At 35.7% G+C, this 19723-nt stretch overlaps 1 protein-coding gene across 1 annotated transcript in view; it reads right to left on the bottom strand.

Annotated features, from left to right (window-relative positions):
- MGAT4A (alpha-1,3-mannosyl-glycoprotein 4-beta-N-acetylglucosaminyltransferase A) overlaps nucleotides 1-19723 on the bottom strand; it is a 124228-nt gene that overhangs the window by 46737 nt on the left and 57768 nt on the right. The window contains exon 5 of the mRNA XM_041756938.1: nucleotides 7868-8001. Coding sequence (XP_041612872.1) covers nucleotides 7868-8001 — 134 coding nt within the window. The remainder of the gene's footprint in view (nucleotides 1-7867; nucleotides 8002-19723) is intronic.

The following is a 19723-nucleotide window of genomic DNA, read 5'->3' as shown; positions in this document are numbered from 1 at the left end:
ACATTAAGATTTTATTTATTCATGAGAGACACACAGAGAGAGGCAGAGACACAGGTAGAGGGAGAAGCAGGCTCCATGTGGGGAGCCCAATGTGGGACTTGATTCCAGGATCCCGGGATCATGACCTGAGCCAAAGGTAGATACTCAACCACTGAGCTACTCAGGCTCCCCGTATTTGTTTTTTAATATGTCTTTCCAGTAAGTTTCATTGGGCTGAGGCTTTGTTTTATTCAAAGATATGCCTAGTATTTATCACTGTTTTGGTAAATAACTGTTGAAATACATGCAAATTTAATAGGACATTATGTATGTACAATTTCTTCCTAATTGGCACTGTATGATTTGTAACAAATGTATAACATTTTAAAATACAAATACTAAAAAAATTATAAGCCAAAACCATTACTGATACACTTAACACTGTAATCTGTAATTTAAAATAAAAAACAAACACTAGACAGATGATCAGAAAGTCTACAGAAGACCTGAACAACACTACCAATTTGATCTAACAGACATTTATAAAACACTCCTTCCTCTTGGACAATAGCAGAATCCATTCTTTTAAGCAACATGGAATCTTGTCCAGGATAGATCCTATGCTAGTCCATAAACAAGTACTGATAAATTTAAAAGGCCTGAGTTAGAAACAAAACAATAGAAGGAAATTTGGGAAATCTACAAATAGGTAAAAATTAAACACATTAAATACATTTCTAAATAACCTATGGGTCAAAGCAGTAATTAGAAAGTATTTTGGTCTGAATGAAAGTAAAATCTGACATACCAGAATTTGTGAGATGAAGATAATGTGTGCTTAGAAAGAAATTTATAGCTTAAAATTGCCTCTACTAGAAGAGATCTCCAGCCAATAACCTAGGAATTCAGAAAAATCTAGAAAATCTAGGAGTGCCTGGGTGGCACATTCAGTTGAGCATCTTACTCTTGGCTTTAACTCAGGTCATGATCTCAGAGTCCCAGGATTCAGCCCCGTGATGGGCTCCATGCTTACCATGGAGTCTGCTAGACACTCTATCTCACCCTCCCCGTCTGCCCCTCTCATGTATGCTGTCCTCTCTCCCTAAAACAAATAAATAAAATCTTTAAAAAAATTCTAGAAAAAAGAATCTAACATTTCAGGAAAACCTAAAAATCTAGGAAAACAGTAAAGCAAACTAAAAGCAAGCAGAAGGGAAGAAAAATAAAGAATGGAAATTAACATGACAGGAAAATAAAGAAATGATGAAGTCAATAAGACTAAAAGGGAATAAAGAGAAAGGAGAGAAAATGAGTGAACATATCAGTGAGGGTGACAAAACATGAGTGACACCTAACTCTGGGAAACGAATAAGGGGTAGTGGAAAGGGAGGTGGGCAGGGGGTTGGGGTGACTGGGTGATGGGCACTGAGGGGGGCACTTGGCGGGATGAGCACTGGGTGTTGTGCTATATGTTGGCAAATTGAACTCCAATAAAAAAAATTTAAAAAAATAAAAGTTAGTTCTTTGAAAAGATCAAACAATGTCACCTGAATAGCATCATAGGGAGGTCTGCTCTGCCTGCCAGCCAGCCAAGGCTAGAAGCCTCAACAGGTCTCAGAGGGAGGGAAATGGAAAAGGGAAAAGAAGGAAATTGCAGAGGCTTTAGGAAAAGTGCAGACAGGAGACTACTGTTTAGAATAACAGACTCTGTAGACTACTGGGACTCTTCAGCCATGTGCATGTATAACTAATATATTTTTTTAATGCAGAAAAACAAAAAGAAAGAGAAAAAAGATTCCTGTGGAATCTAGATTACAAGTGAAGGACATAATCTACTATCTAGTGGGTTTTTAAAAATCTCTTCCAGTACTTTCTTCATTTTAGTACTTCAATAAATACATGTTCAGTGAATGAAAGAATAATTAGAACAATATCTATACTTCTGCCTTTATTTTAAAAAGATAACAGACAATTATGAGAGCTTGAGAAAACATAACCAGATGGAATACAACTGTTTCAGAAGCTACCTCCTTCTCAGGTGCCTTGCGTGGAAAAGTTCCAAAGCACTCAGGTAACTAATCCCTAGCTGAAAGCACAATAAACTAACTTGAAAAGATTAAGCCACTTATATAGAATTTGCCTAGGAAGCACTGACATTATACAGAATTATCAATGAGAAACAGATACAAAACTGTAAACTCCATTTTCAGTAAGATCCATATTAATAACCAAACTTCTTAAGCTCAAAAGGAACTCAATGTGGTTCCAATAATCTGAGGTAGCCTGAAGAATTGCACAAACTATATTTGCAGCAAGCATCCTGACTCTGTAGCAGTTACAAAGACAGTCTTTGATTTAAAAAAAAAAAAAAAAAAAAAGAAAAGAAAAAAGAAAAAAACTAGTCTGGAACACTACTTTGCCCCCTCCCCCCACATAAACTATTGGCCTAGAGGGGGGAAAAATAAGCTATTTCTTTCTATGATTCATTAAAAAGGAACCAGCACAGCAACTATACAAAAATATAAGAGAAAAGGGAGAAGCTCAGCAAAAACAAAAAAACTATATGGCTAGCCAAAAAACAGCTGAAAAATTGTGACCAAATATCTCCCCAGTAATTTAAAAGAAAAAACACCCAGTTGAAGCACTTGCTACTATGAAGCAACACCAGATATTAGAAATGACTGTGAGGAGTCTAAATGTCCAAAATATCTAGATCAATCCCAAAAAAAACAAAATTGGAGGATTTAACCCTACCTGATTTCAATATTTAATTCAGAGTAATAGTAATCAGGATAGTGAGGCGTTTGCATAAGGATCAACCTACACATCAATGCAATAGAACAGAAAAAGACCCACACCTATATGGTCATTGGATTTACAAAGAAGGCATCAAACTGATCTGGTGGGGAAAGGAAAGTGTCTTCAACAACAGGTAGTGGAGTAAATGAACACCCACGTGGAAAAAATGAATGTGAACACATTACTCCACAACCAATATGAACCCAAGATGGACTGCAGACCTAATAAAGAAGTTAAAACAAAGTTTTCAGAAGAGATAATCTTCACAATTTGGGGCTAAGCAAGAATTGCTTAGGTCACAGAGAACAATAATCATAGAAGAAAACATTGATTAAATTAGACTTCATCAAAATTAAAAACTCCTCCTCACCAAGAAAATGTGAAATCTGAATTTAATCTTAAGGAAACATGACACAATCCCAAACAGAGACATATTCAAGAATCCTTGCTTCTTTAGAAAAATATATTTAGAAGAAATGTTTTTTTTGTTACTGGTATATAGAAATATAAATTGATCTCACTCAGTCACCTTGATAAATTCCCCTATTATTTCTAATAATTTATCTGTTTATTCTTTGGGTTTTCTGTGTGATCAAAAAATAACTAAGCTCCACTCAAAGTCCAGGATAGGAATACCCAAGCAGCTGAGACTAAGTCATATGCTTGAACTGGTAAAGCAATTACCTGGGATACTTAGGTTCCTTAACGGGAGAGAGGTTTCTTCCCACCAAGATTCATAAAATGGAGAATTCTCCAAATACAAGAACAAAACAGGAAAAACAAATTTTGCTAAAATCCACAGTAGGAAAACGTTTTGTCAGAAATGGTCGTGAGTGACAGAAATAATATAAATGATGGTACAGTATAAAAAATACTATAAAACAGCATAAAATATATAACAAATAATGAAGCACACTGACAACAAAGGATTATTAAAATACAAAGGTTATAATTTAAAGTAAAAGTAAGGTAAAAGTAAACATAAGGATGATACAATCTTAAAATCTGAATATCACTCTTGCATTGTACAATGGATCCTTCAGAGTAACTGGAATTTATTCCTCTTAACTCCTGCAATTCTAGAATAGAGTCAAACAGTACATTAACAGTCAACTGTTCAAAACCGTGCGTGTTCTATAAATGTCTCATCATTTATGCCCAACTGACCCCAAGAGAGAAATCACCAGAGAGGAACAAAGAACAAAAATAGAGCTAGTAACTATTTTTCTGTGTCTTCTCTCTTCCCAGAGGGGAGTTCTTATGGACCCTCCCCTTCAAGAAAAATAGAACATGAAAAACGGAAAGTCTAACAAGCATAAAAAGATTATACATTTTAAGGTCTATAGGTATTCTTCTACATGTTTTCTTTTCATTCGTAATTTTTTTCTCACACATTAAAGTGGACCAAAGGTAATTAACACCTTTACAAAAATTAAAAATGTTTGCGAAAGATCAATTTACTTCTACCTATTTACTCTAAATAAAATTCATATGGGTGATAGGAAAATTTCATAAAAGGGGTGAGCAGGGACCTGAAGGATGATTAAGAAAGAGAAAGGAAGAGGCAACATTTCAAGCTAAGGAATAACACAAATAAAACTCAAAACACACTAGATCCACATAACAAATTGAGAGTAAAATAACTGGAACACAGACTTATTAATTCTGTGGTATAAAAAAAAAAAACCTTTAATAAACACATGGGAAACCTGGAAGAGAAGTAGTTTGAGAAAACCAGATTTTTTTTTTTTAAGATTTTATTTATTTATTCATGACAGACAGAAAGAGAGAGAGAGGCAGAGATACAGGCAGAGGGAGAGGGAGAGAAGCAGGCTCCATGCAGGGAGCCCAATGTGGGACTGGATCCCGGGTCTCCAGGATCACACCCCAGGCCGAGGTCGGCACCAAACCACTGGGCCACCAGGGCTGCCCGAGAAAACCAGATTAACTTAGTTATGGACAGATTAAAAATTGCTCATCAAACCATTAACCATTCAACTAATGTTATTAAGAAGGCAGTTGGAAATATGGGCTTAGGAAGATGCTAGAGATCCAGAGCTAGAAACCATGCAACATGTAGATATCATGATCCTAGCCACAGAATATGTATGCACTTGTTACTAGTGTTAACATACCCTGATCTACCAAACACATAGACTAATAATGACTAATCAAGGTAGAATCAAATATAGTGATTAATATTTTTAAATTTCCTAAAGGCAATTCAATGAATTCTATAAATCAGTTCTGCTCAGGATAGACTTTCTTCCAAATACTGAAATTCTACATAGATACATATACAAATACTGCAATTCAGGAGTCTTCAGAGATCAGAATATTGCAGGCACTCACACTGCACTGTCAGCATGCAACACTTCTCCGTGTGTGTGATCTCATTGTGTCTGCCTGTAACACTGTTGAGCTTAAAAGGCTCAATAGCATAATTCTCATTTTAGAGATGATGAAACTGAGAATGAAGAGAGAAAAAACAATCTGCTCAAGTGACAGTAAGTAGCAGAATCCAGAAGCCCTGAATATGGGTCATCTGACTCCAAACCCAGTGTTATTACACCTTAGTGATCAGATGAAGGGCTATGGCAAGAGGGTCTGGAATTGTTTCGTACACACATCTGTACCTATAGACTGAAACTAATTTTAAGTTATGATATTGTGATTTATAATAATAAATATATATTTGGTCTTTGTTCCATTTCTGGCAGAGAGCTCCCCAAACTCTTGAAATTTCCTAAGCAATGAGAGCAAGACTGTCTTTTGTTATGTTAATGAGGTGCCTTTTTTGATCCACCCCAATGAAGGATGGGGGCTGGCTGCCAGGAGACCCTACCACGTGACCCGAGTGTTGGAACTTTCAATCCCACCCCTCCAATCTCCAGCGAAGGGAGATGACTGGGAGGTTGAATCAATCACCAATGGCCAACAATTTAGTAAGTCATGACTATGTAATGAGGCCTCCATAAAAACCCAAAGGACAAGGTTGGGGAGGTTCCACGCTGGTGAATACATAAAGGTGTTGGGAGAATGGCACCCTAAGAGAGTATGGGAGCTCCATGCCCCTTCCTACATACTTTGCCTTATGCATCTCTCCCACCTGGGTGTTTGTCTGTATCCTTTATCATTAATAAATTAATAAACATAGATGTTCTGCAGAGTTCTGTTAGGCACTCCAGCATATTAATCAAACCCAAGAAGGAGGTCTTTGGAACCTCCAGTCTATAGCTGGTTGGTCAGAAACACAGGGCTTGCAACTGGCATGTGAATCATGTGTGTATGTGGGGGCAAGGATCAATTTTTAGAAGCAGAATATTAGGTCCCCGAGTACAGTACTTGAAATTTTAATAGCTATTGCCAAATTGCTTTCCAAGGAGATCGTACCAATTTCTACTATACAATGTGTGACTGACAAATAAAATTTGTATAAATACAAATGGCCAAAAGACATATAAGCCAAGAGACTATACAATTTCTACTAACATACAATATGCGACTGACAAAATCTGTGTAAGTACAAGTGGTCAAAAGACATATAAACCAATATTTAATCCCATTTGGTAAAGAAACCCAAATTAAACAAAAGTAGTATATTATTTTTATCCATCAACTTGGCAAAAAAAAATTAAAGACTAATATTATCTAGCAGAGCATGGGGACAAGAAAACAAGCTCTCTCTCAGACTGCTGAAAAGGGATAACCTGGATTAATTTCTGTAGGGCATTTTGGCCATCTATGAACATTTTAATGCATATGGACTATGACCCAGCAATTCCACATTTAAGAATGGATCCCACATCAGTAAGTATACAAGTGCCCAACAATTTATTTACAGTAATGCACAGAGCAGTCTTAAAAGGGGGGGGGGGGGCAAAAAATTTGTACAGAGTCTAAATGTTTATCAATCAGAAATTAAGTCAATTATGTTAAAACTATACAATGGAATACTTTGTAGTCATAAAAAACGATGCTGATACTCTTTTTAGCATAGAAAAATGATATGAAAAATGATATGAAAAAAATGTACAGAACAATTGCATTTATATATAAATGTATACAAGTCATAGAAAAAGTTCTTAGAATATATTTCAGAATATCCATAGTATTTCTATTTACATGGAGGAGAAGATAAATTTTCATTATACATTTCTGTAACTGTTTTAAACGGTATGCTTGTTTTAAATTGTTTTAAATGTATGCTTTCTTTATACTAAAGAAAACATTAAGAACATTTTCCTTTTAAAAGACATGAGAAACCATGAAAAGTTGGGAATCAGTAAGCCAGAACCAGATACTCTTCTAAGTCCTTTCATATTCTGAAATTCTATGTGATTATTAAGAAAATATTTATTCCAGGGGCTTTTTTCCCTTCATTATTCGCAGAAAGCATATTCAATATGCTTTCCCTAGGTCTTGCAAGGAGACTGAAATATAAGAAATGTTTCACATTCTTATCCATATTTTGACTTTTAAAATAATAATGATGGCTGAGGAGCTCCTGGATGCCTCAGTTGGTTAAGCATCTGCCTTCAGCTCAGGTCAGGTCAGGGTCCTGGGATCGAGCCCCCACATCAGGCTCCCTACTCAGTGGGTTGCCTGCTTCTCCTTCTTCTTCAACCTCTCTCCTTGCTTGTGCTCTCTCTCTCTCTCTCAAATGAATAAATAAATAAAATATTTTAAAAAATAGTGATGACTGCCTCTTGGAAGTACACAGGAGGGGTGGAGAAAATAAAGAAATGATAAAACCGCAACCTATGCAAAGCCTTTCTCAGGTTTCAAAACTCCCAAAGAAAATCAGTGCAAATCTCCAAATTTAAGCCCTACAGGTAAAAACGGGGACTCACTGCTCTTAAAGATTTATGTATATAATATTATCCTACTCACAACAAGTTATTATTCCTGTTACTGCAGGAGACAAGTTAAGGCAAACACAACAAGCTACACTTAAGTTTAATATCAGAAAGAATGTATTATCTAACCTTGATTCATCACATTTTTAAAAGTGTATTAAAACATTCAATTATGGCTTCAACTCTTATAGATTAAACGTAGCAAAAAATAATGACAATTAAATAATTACCTCTCCTATGAAGACTACTATAACACAGTCCAACTTCTCTTCAGGATACAGATTATCAATAAGGGAATGAAGAGTTTCTATGAGGTAAGATTTAACTTCTCTCTTCACTGTGGGAATTCCCATTACTATTGACACTGCAACAAAATAATGACAGTCATTACATAAAAAGATTTCACAAAGACAGTATAAAATAATACTAGTATTTCAAATGTGATTATACCCTCTCAAGTTGATAGAAATAACTGAGAAATCGAAATACACTATTCAACAATAATTGAGGAATCAGAATATACTACTATACAGAGAAAAATAATCACAGGATATAAAGGCATACCCATAACAGTGTAATTCTTTTCCACAGGGTTTATCCATTAAAAAAGTCAATGTACTGATAAAAATGAAGACTTTAAACCTCACATGAAAAACAAGTGACTGTAAAGTATAAATATAAATTATACAATTGAAAATCAGAAGCACTGAACACATCTTTAAAAGTCTCAAAAAAAAAAATCAATGTCTCAGATATCATGTATATAATGCAATCAGGACACAACATCCCTTCTATGGTTTTCTTGCCAAAAATGCATAACCTCAATCTAACCATGAATACTAGACAAATCCAAATTAAGGGGATAATCCACAAAATAATTGTCCGGGTATTCTCTGATGTGTCAAGATCAGGAAAGACAAAGAAGGAATAAAGAACTGTCCAAGATGGCAGAAGATGAAGGAGACATGACAAGCAAATGAAATACGGATCCTGAATTGGATCCTGGAATAGAAAAAGAAGAAGGATGAGAAAATCTGAATAGGATCTACTAAGGTTAGTTAACACTATAACATCAACATGTCAAGTTCCTGGTTTTGATCATTACATTATATTTACATAAAATTTGAACCTTTAAGGGAACCGGGTGAGATATATGAAAACACCGTGCATACTATCTGTGCAACTTTCTGTAAGTCTAAAATTATAGCCAGTTCTACTATAATGCTTGTTTTGGAACACAAATTTTTTCCTGAGTGATTAATGTATTGGGAAATTCTCTGTGCAATTTCTCCTCTGGGACAAGCATTCACTAGATAAACACAGAAAATGACATCCATTTGAAATGAGTTAAAAAAACAGAACCAAGCAATGTAGAAATACACAAATGGTATGTATATACTTCTACCTTCTACCATCTGTCTCAGTTTACTGATGCTAAGAACCACACATATCTAGTGTTGAAATTTCTACCAGATTGCAAATAATCTGCCTTGCCTCACACTTCTCAGAACCTTCCAAGCTGCAATTCTTATGAAGCCCAGCAAATCTCAAGTATTATTCAGTGCCAGGTTTACTATAGTATGTTGTATTTCTTAATCATTTCACTTGTATAAAATTGTGCTGTTTATGTTTTTGTCTTTTTGTATGTGTAACCGACAAAGTTTCTGACCACTGTGACACTGACTTTTCTTCTTTTATTGCACAATTCTCCACAGCATGATAAACTTTAGGAATGTATATATTGTGTTATAATAGGACTGTATTCCACAGGAAGTCTTTTTTTAAATGACACATTAATATCCTGTTATATAGCAGTAGAGAAATATTTTGCAAATGTTAAAAACATTTGTCTCAATAATGCAACAATTTATTGGAAATGCTACAAAATATTTAGAATTCATAAAATCTTGAAATTAAAAGGAAGCTTGAATCTACCAGAATCTACCATGCCAGTTAGTTACACTATACACAAAAATAAACTCAAAACAGATTAAAAACCCAAATGTGAGACATGAAACCATATAAATCCTAGAAGACAACATTGGCAATAATTTCTCTGACAATGGCCATAGCAACATTTTTCTAGGTATGTCTCCTGAGGCAAGGGAAACAAAAGCAAAAATAAACTACTGAGACTATATCAAAATATAAAGCTTCTGCACAGCAAAGGAAACTTTTGACAAAACTAAAAGACAACCAACTGAATAGGAAAAGGTATTTGCAAATGACATATCTAATAAAGTGCTGGTATCCAAAATATGTAAAGAACTAATACAACTCAACTTTTTTTTTTCCAAAACAAAACAAAAAAACCCAAAACCAATCCAATTAAAATGTGGGCAGAAGGGCAGCCTGGGTGGCTCAGTGGTTTAGCATCACCTTCAGCCCAGGGCATGATCCTAGGGACCTGGGATTGAGTCCCACATTGGGCTCCCTGCATGGAGCCTGCTTCTTCCTCTGCCTGTGTCTCTGCCTCTCTCTCTCTCTGTCCCTCATGAGTAAATAAATAAAATCCTAAAAAATATAAAAACAAAAAAAAAATAAAATGTGGGCAGAAGATATGAACAGATATTTCTCCAAAGAGGATATACAGATGGCCAACAAAACACATGAAAAGATGCCTGACGTCATCACTAGAGAAATGTAAATCAAAACCACAATGAGATAATACCTCACATCTGTCAGAATGGCTAAAATCAACAACACAAGAAACAATGTGTGTTGATAAAGACATGGAGAAAAAGAAAGTCTCATGCATTGTTGGTAGAAATTCAAACTGGTGCAGCCACTGCAGAAAACAGTATAGAAGTTCCTCAAAAATTAAAAATAGAACTACCCTATGATCCAGAAATTGCACTATTGGGTATTTACCCAAAGAATATGAAAACATTAATTCAAAAGATATATGCACCCCTATGTTTATTGCAGCATTATTTACAATAGCCAAATAATGGAAGCAGCCCAAGTGTCCATGAAGTAATGAAAGGCTAAAGCAGATGAGGTATATATACACACAATGGAATATTACTCAGCCATAAAAAGAATATAGTCTTGCCATTTGCAACAACATGGATGGAGCTGGAATAAGTCAATCAGAAAAAAAACAAATACCATATGATTTAACCCACAAGTGGAATTATGAAACAAAACAAAGGGGAAAAAAAGACACAAACTGAAAACACAGACTCCTAACTGTAGAGAACAAAGAGATGGTTATAACAGAGGAGGTGAGCACAAAGATAGATGAAATAGGTGATGGGGATTAAAGAATACACTTACCATGATGAGTACTGAGTTACACATAAAATTGTTGAATCACTGTATTGTACACCTGAAGCTAATTTAACACTATATATTAACTGTACTGAAATTAAAATTTAAAAAGCAAGAATACTCCTCCCAATAAAAAAGAATATTGAGACCCAAATGGTTTAAAAGCTATCCCCAAAGATGGGTGTCACATTCCTCTCTTCCATTTTCAGATGAAAAGCTTCCCGGGGCTCAAAAAGAGATCTGTCATATTTGGACTTCTGGGAAGACGGCAGAGTAGTAAGATCCTGAACTCATGGACACACAGTGCAACTAACTCTGAAAAAGACTCAAAGACTGGCACAAATTAATTGTAGAGAAGGCTACACTGAAAAGTGCAAGAGGGGTAGAAACACACTTAGGAACCAAACCTCTGTGAGACTAGCCACACAGAGGAGGGATACCACAAGCATCGAGAAGGTATCACAGGCACAGACAAGCTACCCTGCAAAGAACAATCTCCATAAAATCTGGCTTTGAAAACCAGTGGGCTTAACTTCCAGAGTTCTACAATCAGCAGACCTTAACTCCAGGTACATTAAAATCAGCTGGCTTAGCTCCAGGAAAGCTCAAGGATAATAGGAAACTGAGTCCCCACCTTTAAAGAGGCAGCATAACAAATAACCCTGCAGAGACACAAGAAAGCAGTAGTTTGGAAAGTGCCTGGGGTATCTCGGATTTTGTACTGGAGGTTCAGGAATCTTTAGAAGACTTTAAGAACAAAAGTGCTGGCAAGCACCATTCTCTTACCCCAGCCTCCCTCCCTACTCCTTGATATAGGCAGACACCTGTAGGAACTAGCACAAACACTCTCTACATACTCTGCTAACACCAAGTGCCCCACCATGTTCCCCATCAGAGGCACCACATCCAACCTGACCTACTCTGCAGGCGGCATGCCTCCAAGGCCACTTCTGCCCCAACATACCATGCAAGCAACCCCAGCAGGGACCAGTGCTACTCCAAAGTGACTCCTGCCCTGGGGTGGAGGGAATATAATCACACAAACCAGTGTACCCAACAGCCCCAGAAGCCAAACCTTATTGCTAGCAGTGCAGAGATAGTGCCCTGCAGCACAGTGCACCTGCAGTCCCAGAGCACATGATGAAGGGCAGCCATCCAGTCTGACTACTGACCTGCCACAAGCCCCTAACAGCATAGGGACCAAACCCTGACCAGTGTACTCCAAACCGGTGAAGCGGGCCTTTGCAGACACTGGACTGAAGATAAGTGCAGCTCAGTCACACAGCAGGGCTCACACAGCCTCACAAGAGACATCCCTGATGCGCCTATGTTCACTGAACAGAGTCCAGTGAACAGAGGACATTGTGCTGCAAGACATCACAAGAGCTCTTCTTCATAAGGCCACTTACGGAGATATAGCTGATCAGGAGATATAGCTGACAGAAACAAACACAGAGTTAGACAGAATGAGGAGACAGAGCAATATGGCCCAAATGAAAGAACAGGACAAAATCATAGCAAGAGAGCTAAAGGAAATGGAATACGCCTGATAAAGAATTCAAATAACGGTCATAAAGATACTCACTGGACTTGAGAAAAAAAGTGGAGGACCTCAGTAAGACCTTCAACAAAGAGATAGAAAATATAAAAAAGAACCAGAGATGAAAAATTCAATAACTAAAATCCAAAATACACTAGAGCAAATTGACAGGAGACTACAGGAGGCAGAAAAACTAAGCAGTGATCTGCAAGACAGAGTAATGGAAAGCAACCACGCCAAACAGCAAAAAGTGAAAATATATAAAAAAAGAGAACGGGTTCAGCAAACTTGATAATATCATCAAACGTAGTAACATTCACATTATAGAGATCCCAGAAGAAGAAAGAAGGCAACACAAGACTTGTTTGAAGAAATAACTGCTGAAAATTTCCCTACTTTGGGGAAGGAAACAGACATCCAGACCCAGGAAGCACAGAAAGGCCCCAACAAAATTTACCCAAGGAGGCGCATACCTAGACACAAAATAATTAAAATGACAAAAATAAGTGATAAAGAGAGAATATTTTTAAAAGAGAAAAGAAAACAGTTATATATAAGGGAAACCACATAAGGCTATTAGTTGATTTTAAAATAGAAAATTTGCAGGCCAGAATAGAGTGGCACAATATATTCAAAGTCCTGAAAAGATAAAACAAGCAACCAAGAAAACACTATTCAGTAAGGCAGTCATTCAGAATAGGAGACACAATGACTTTCCCAGACAAAAGTTAAAAGAGTTCATCACAATTAAACCAGGTTTACAAAAAAATGTTAAAGGGAATTCTCTAAGAAGAAAAGGCCATAATTAGGCATAAGAAAATTAAGGAAGGGAAAAAGTTCACAGGTAAATGCAAAGATACAATAAAAATAGTAGATTAATCACTTATAAACCAGAATGGAAATTAAACATAAAAGGAGTAAAATCAATTGTAAGTATAAAAATCAGGAGATTCGGGATCCCTGGGTGGCGCAGCGGTTTGGCGCCTGCCTTTGGCCTGGGGCGCGATCCTGGAGACCCCGGATCGAATCCCACATCGGGCTCCCGGTGCATGGAGCCTGCTTCTCCCTCTGCCTGTGTCTCTGCCTCTCTCTCTCTCTCTGTGACTATCATAAATAAATAAATAAATAAATAAAAAATTTATTAAAAAAAAAAAAAAATCAGGAGATTCATAAAAGTACGTATGACATCATATACATAAACCAGGGAGTGGAGAGCACATAGGAAAATTTCAGTGCTTTTAGAATGGGTTCAAAAATTTAAGTGATGATCAACTTAATACAGACTGCTATACACATAGGGTATCTTAAATGAACCTAATGGTAACAAACAAACAAAAAACAAGAGAAAGGTATCCCAGCATAACACTAAAGAAATCCATCAAACTACAGAGGAAAGAGCAAGAGAAGAAGAATGGAAGAATTGCAAAAACAACCAGACAACAAGTAACAAAATGGTATTATGTACCTACTTATCAATAACTATTTTAAATGTAAATGGACTAAATACTCCAATCAAAAGACATAAGGTGCCTGAATGGATAAGAAAGCAAGACCCATATATATGCTGCCTATAAGAGACTCACTTCAGACTTAAAGACACATGCAGATTGACAATTAAGTGATGCAAAAACACTTACCATACCAATGGAAATAAAAACAAGACTGGGAAAACAATATTTCTATCAGACAAAACAGACTACAAAACACTGTAAGAAGAGACAAAGGACACTACATAATGATAAAGGGAACTATCCAACAAAAGGATGTAACAATTGTAAATATTTATGCACCCAACATTGGGGCACTTAAATAATAAAACTATTAATAGACATAAAAGAAGAAATTAAGAGTACTATAATAATATTAGGAGATACTCAGAGTAATGGATAGATCAAGACAGAAAATCAACAAGAGAACAGAGACTTTGAATGATAAATTAGATATATTTTGAACATTCAATCCAAAAATAGCCGATTACACATTCTTTTCAAGGGGATATGGGACATTCTCAGATTGTTAGACCACAAAACAAGCCTCAATAAATTAAAAAAGACTGAAATCATGTCATCCGTCTTTCCAACCACAATAGTATGAAACTAGAAATCAATCACAAGAAAAAAATCTGTAAAAACACAAATACATGAGAATAAATAACAAGCTACTAAACAATGAATGGGTCAACCAAGAAATCAAACAATAAATTAAAAAAAAAAACACATGGGGAACATGAAAATGAAAACACAACAGTCCAAATCTTTGGGAGGCAGCAAAAACTGTTCTAAGAAAAAAGTTTATAGCAACACAGGCTTACTCAAGAAACAAAATATCAGGTAAACAACATAACATTTAAGGACCTAGAAAAAGAAGAACAAACAAAGCAAAGCCCAATGCCAGTCAAAGGAAGGAAATAATAAAGATTAGAGCAGGAATAAATGAAAGAGAGACTTAAAAAACAATGACACAGATCAATGAAGCTAGGACCTGGTTCTTTGAAAAGATCAAGTAAATTAATATCCTTTCAGTAAGATTCACCAAGAGAAAAAGACTCAAATAAAATCAGAAATGAAACAGGAGAAATAATATCACCATCACAGAAATGCAAGTTTGTAAAAGAATATTATAAAAAATAATATGCCAACATATTGGACAATGTAGAAGAAATGGATAAATTCCTAGAAACCCACAACCTTCTAAAACTGAATCAGGAAAAAAAAAAAAAAACCAGAAAATGTAAACCGATTACTAGCAACAAAATTGAATCAGTAATTTTAAAAACTCCCAAAAAAACAAAAGCCCAGGACCAGATGGCTTTATAGGTGAATTCTACCAAACATTTAAAGAAGAGTTAATACCTATTCTTCTCAAATTATTTCCAAAAAAATCCCACCAAAAACAGAAAAGGATGGAAAGCTTCCAAATTCATTCTATAAGTCCAGCATTACCCTGATACCAAAACCAGAGAGAGGCACTACAAAAAAAGAAAATTACAGGCCAGTATCTTTCATAAACATGGATGCAAAAATCCTCAACAAAATATTAGCAAACTGAACCCAACAATACAATAAAAATCATTCACCACTATCAAGTGGGATTTCTGGTGGCTCAATATTCACAAATCAACATGATACATTACAACAACAAGAGAAAAGACAAAAACCATATGATCATCTCAATAAATGCAGAAAAAGCATTTGACAAAATCCAGTATCTGTCATGATAAAAACTTTCAAAAAAGTGGGTTTAGAGGGAACATACCACAACATAGTAAAGATCTTATATGAAAAATCCACAGCTAGCATCACAGTCCATGGTGAAAAACTGAGAGCTATTCCTCTAAGATCAGGAACAAGACAAATATGTCCACTCTTACTACCATTATTCAACTCAGGAATCAAAGTCCTAGCCACAGCAATCAGACAAGAATGAGATATAAAAGGTAAGGAAAAAGTAAAACTTGCACTATTTGCAGATGACATAACACTATATATAGAAAACCACAAAGTCCAACAAAAAACTACTAGAACTGATAAGTGGATTTGGTAAAGTCTCAGGATACAAAATATACAGAAATCAGCTGCATTTCTATACACTAATAATGATATAGTATAAAGAGAAAATTTTTTAAATCCTATTTACAATTGCACCAAAAAGAATAAAATACCCAGGAATAAATTTCACCAAGGCGGTGAAAGACCCATATTCCAAAAACCAAAAAGCACTGATGAAAGAAACTAAAGATGACATAAATGGAAAAATATTTCATGCTCATGGCTCAGAAAAATCCATATTGTTAAAATGTCTTCACTACCCACAGCAATCTAAAGATTCAATGCGATTTGTATCAAAAAACAAAAGCATTTTTCACAGAACTAAGACAAAGAATTCTAAAATTTGTATGGAATCACAAAAGACCCCAAATACAATCTTGAGCAAGAGTGAAGATAAAGGTAACACAATCCCAGACTTCAAGATACACTACACAAAGCTATACTAATCAAGACAGCATAGTACTGGTACAAAAATATACACATAGATCAATGGAACAGAATAGAGAACCCAGAAACAAACCTATGCCTATATGGTCAATTAATCTATAACAAAAGTGGTAAGACTATACAATGGGAAAAAAGAGAGTCTCTTCAATAAATGGTGTTGGGAAAAATGGATAGCTAAATGCAAAAGAATGAAACTGGATCACTTTCTTACACCATACACAAAAATAAACCCCAAGTGGATTAAAGATAAATGCAAGACCTAGAACCACAAAACTCTTAAAGGAAAAGATAGGCAGTAATCTCCTGGACCAATGTCCAAGCCTTAGCAACATTTTTTGGGTCTGTCTCTTCAGGCAAGGGAAACAAAAGCAAAAATAAACTATTGGGACTATACCAAAAATAAAAAGCTTTTGCACAGCAAAGGAAACAATCAACAAAATAAAAAGATAACCAAGTGAATGAGAGAAGATATTTTTGCAAGTGATATATCCAATAAGTGGTTCATATCCAAAATATATAAATAACTTCTACAATTCAATACCAAAAAAGCAAATAATCTAATTAAAAATGGACAGAGGACCTGAGCAGATATTTTTTGAGAGAAGGAATATAGAAGCCCACTAGGTGTGAAAAGATGTGCAACATCACTCATCATGAGGGGAATGCACATCAAAACCACAATGAGGTATGACCTCATGCTTATCAGAATGGCTAAAATCAAAAAGACAAAAAATAACAAGTGTTAATAAGGATGTAAAGAGAAAGGAACATTCATGTACTGTTTATGGAAATGCAAGCTGGTGCAGTCACTATGGAAAGCAGTATGGAATTTCCTCAGAAAGGTAAAAATAGAACTACCATATGATCTAGTAATTCTACCACTGGGTATTACTCAAAGAAAAGGAAAACACTAATGCAAAAAGATACATGCATCTCTATGTTTACTACAGCAATTTTTCAACATCCAAGATATGGAAGCAACCTAAGTTTCCATTCATAAATGAATGGATCAAGAAGATGTGGTATATACATACAATGGAATATTACTCAGCCATAAAAAAGAATGAGATCTTGCCATTTGTAACAACATGGATGTACAAAGAGAATATAATGGTAAGTAAAATAAGACAGAGAAAGACAAATACTATGATTTCACTCATATGTGGAACTTAAAAAACAAATGACAAAAAAAAAAAAAAGACAAGAGAAATGGACTCTTAAATATAACAACTAAGCTGATGGCTGCCAGATGGGAGGTGGGGGAGGGGATGGGTAAATAGATACAGGGATTAAGAGTATACTTATTGTAAGCACTGAGTAATGTATAGAATTGTTGAATCATGTTGTACATCTGAAACCAGCACAACACTGTATGTTAATTATATACTTCAACTTTAAAATTAATTAAATAGAACTACTTAAAAAAAAGATTTGCCAAATTTGTTCCAAACATATTTACTGAACACTTATCAAATGCAAGATATTATTCTAGGTGATAGGGATAATAGTGAACAACATAGATAAGCTCTCTGCCCTCATGGAATTTATTTTCTAGAAGAGGGGAAAAGATAAACAATATAATCTTAGTGGGTGATATGTTCTATACAAATTAAAACGTGGCAATATCAAAAATAATGGGTGGGGGGATGCCTGGTTGGCTCAATGCTTTGGTGCCTGCCTTCGGCCCAGGACATGATCCTGGAGACCCGGGATCGAGTCCCCGCGTCGGGCTCCCTGCACAGAACCTGCTTCTCTCTCTCTGCCTCTCTCTCTGTATCTCTCGTTAATAAATAATATCTTTAAAAAAAAATAATGGGTGGGGAATAGGGGAATTGACAGGTACCTCTATAGATAGTAATGTCCTGGAAGTCCTCCATCACCTTAACTGATAACTAATGGTAACAAAGAGCAGAGGAAGAACATTCCAGGAGAGGAAACAGCAAGGCCCCAAAGAAATAATGATCTTAACATAGTTAAGAAATAGAACAGAATGTATCTAAAGCAGAATAAGCCTAGATTCACAGGATTAGTTAGGGGTCAGATCAAAATTAACCTTAAATTTGTTTTTAACTGAGTGCAAGAGAAAGTCATTGAAAAGTTATCAGGGGACAGACATCCAATTTTTAATTTTGAAAGATTACCAAATTTTGTGGCAAAAGATACAAAAGTGTTCAGAGTAAAAGCATTTTGGGGGGGATCAGTTAGAAGTTAGGTGGTATGAATTAGGGTGCTGGAAATGGGGACAAGTGGATGGATTTGAGATATGTCTTGGAGACCATCAATGGGGCTTAACCCTAGGGAAAGCATGGAAGAGAAAGAAGGAAAGGTGACTTGATTAAGCAGATGAGAACAACACACCTGAGGAGGAAAGGGCTCCCAATCAAGATTTCCGTTATGATCGTGTTACTCCAAGATGCCTCATGAGGTACCCTAGAAGCAGAGTACCATATATAGTTGACCCTTGAACAACATGGGTTTGAACTGTGCAAGTGCACTTATACGTGGACTTTTCTCAATACAGTACAGTACTATAAATCTATTTTCTCTTCCCTATGATTTTTTTTTAATAGGCTCTATGTTCAATGTGGGGCTTGAAATCATGACCCCAAGATCAAGAGTAGCATGCTCTACTGACTGAGCCAGCCAGGCGTAACTCCTTATGATTTTAATAATGTTTTTTTCTCTAGCTTATTTTACGGTAAGAATACAGTATATAATACATGTAACATGCAAAATATGTGTTAAGCAACAGTTTATGTTACCAATAACAACTAATGGTCAACACTGGCCAATAATAGTTAAGTTTTGGGGGAGTCAAAGTTACACATGGATTTTTGACTGTGTGGGGTATAGAGGGTCAGGGCCTCTAACTTCATGTGGTTCTAGGGTCAACTTTACCTAAGAATTTAAATTAAAATTATGTTAAGTGTTTAGAATATAGACTAGAAATATAACAACTGTGATGTGAGGTTTCCAAAGCAATCCTAGCTTATATGGAGTTTAATCTTTGTTTATGGAAAAAGCAAACTACATGCTGACCCAGAGTATGCAAACAAAAATAGTATAAAAATGTGAACTCTATTCCCTACCATAGTCTTGAGTTGTTTATTGTTTTAACTTTAGATGGCATGTATAGAGAAGCAGCCATTTTTTCCCCAAATATACTGTTAAGAGATCTGAAATTTAAATTCTTTAGTTTAAACCAAGGCACTCAAGGTCTCCAAGAGCATTAGAAGTGTAAATACTAATTTCAGCTAAACCTACAGACTTAAGAGCGT

Source organism: Vulpes lagopus, chromosome 5, assembly GCF_018345385.1.
Source record: "Vulpes lagopus strain Blue_001 chromosome 5, ASM1834538v1, whole genome shotgun sequence".
Lineage (NCBI taxonomy): Eukaryota > Metazoa > Chordata > Mammalia > Carnivora > Canidae > Vulpes > Vulpes lagopus.
This window is presented reverse-complemented; position numbering and strand designations above follow the sequence as displayed.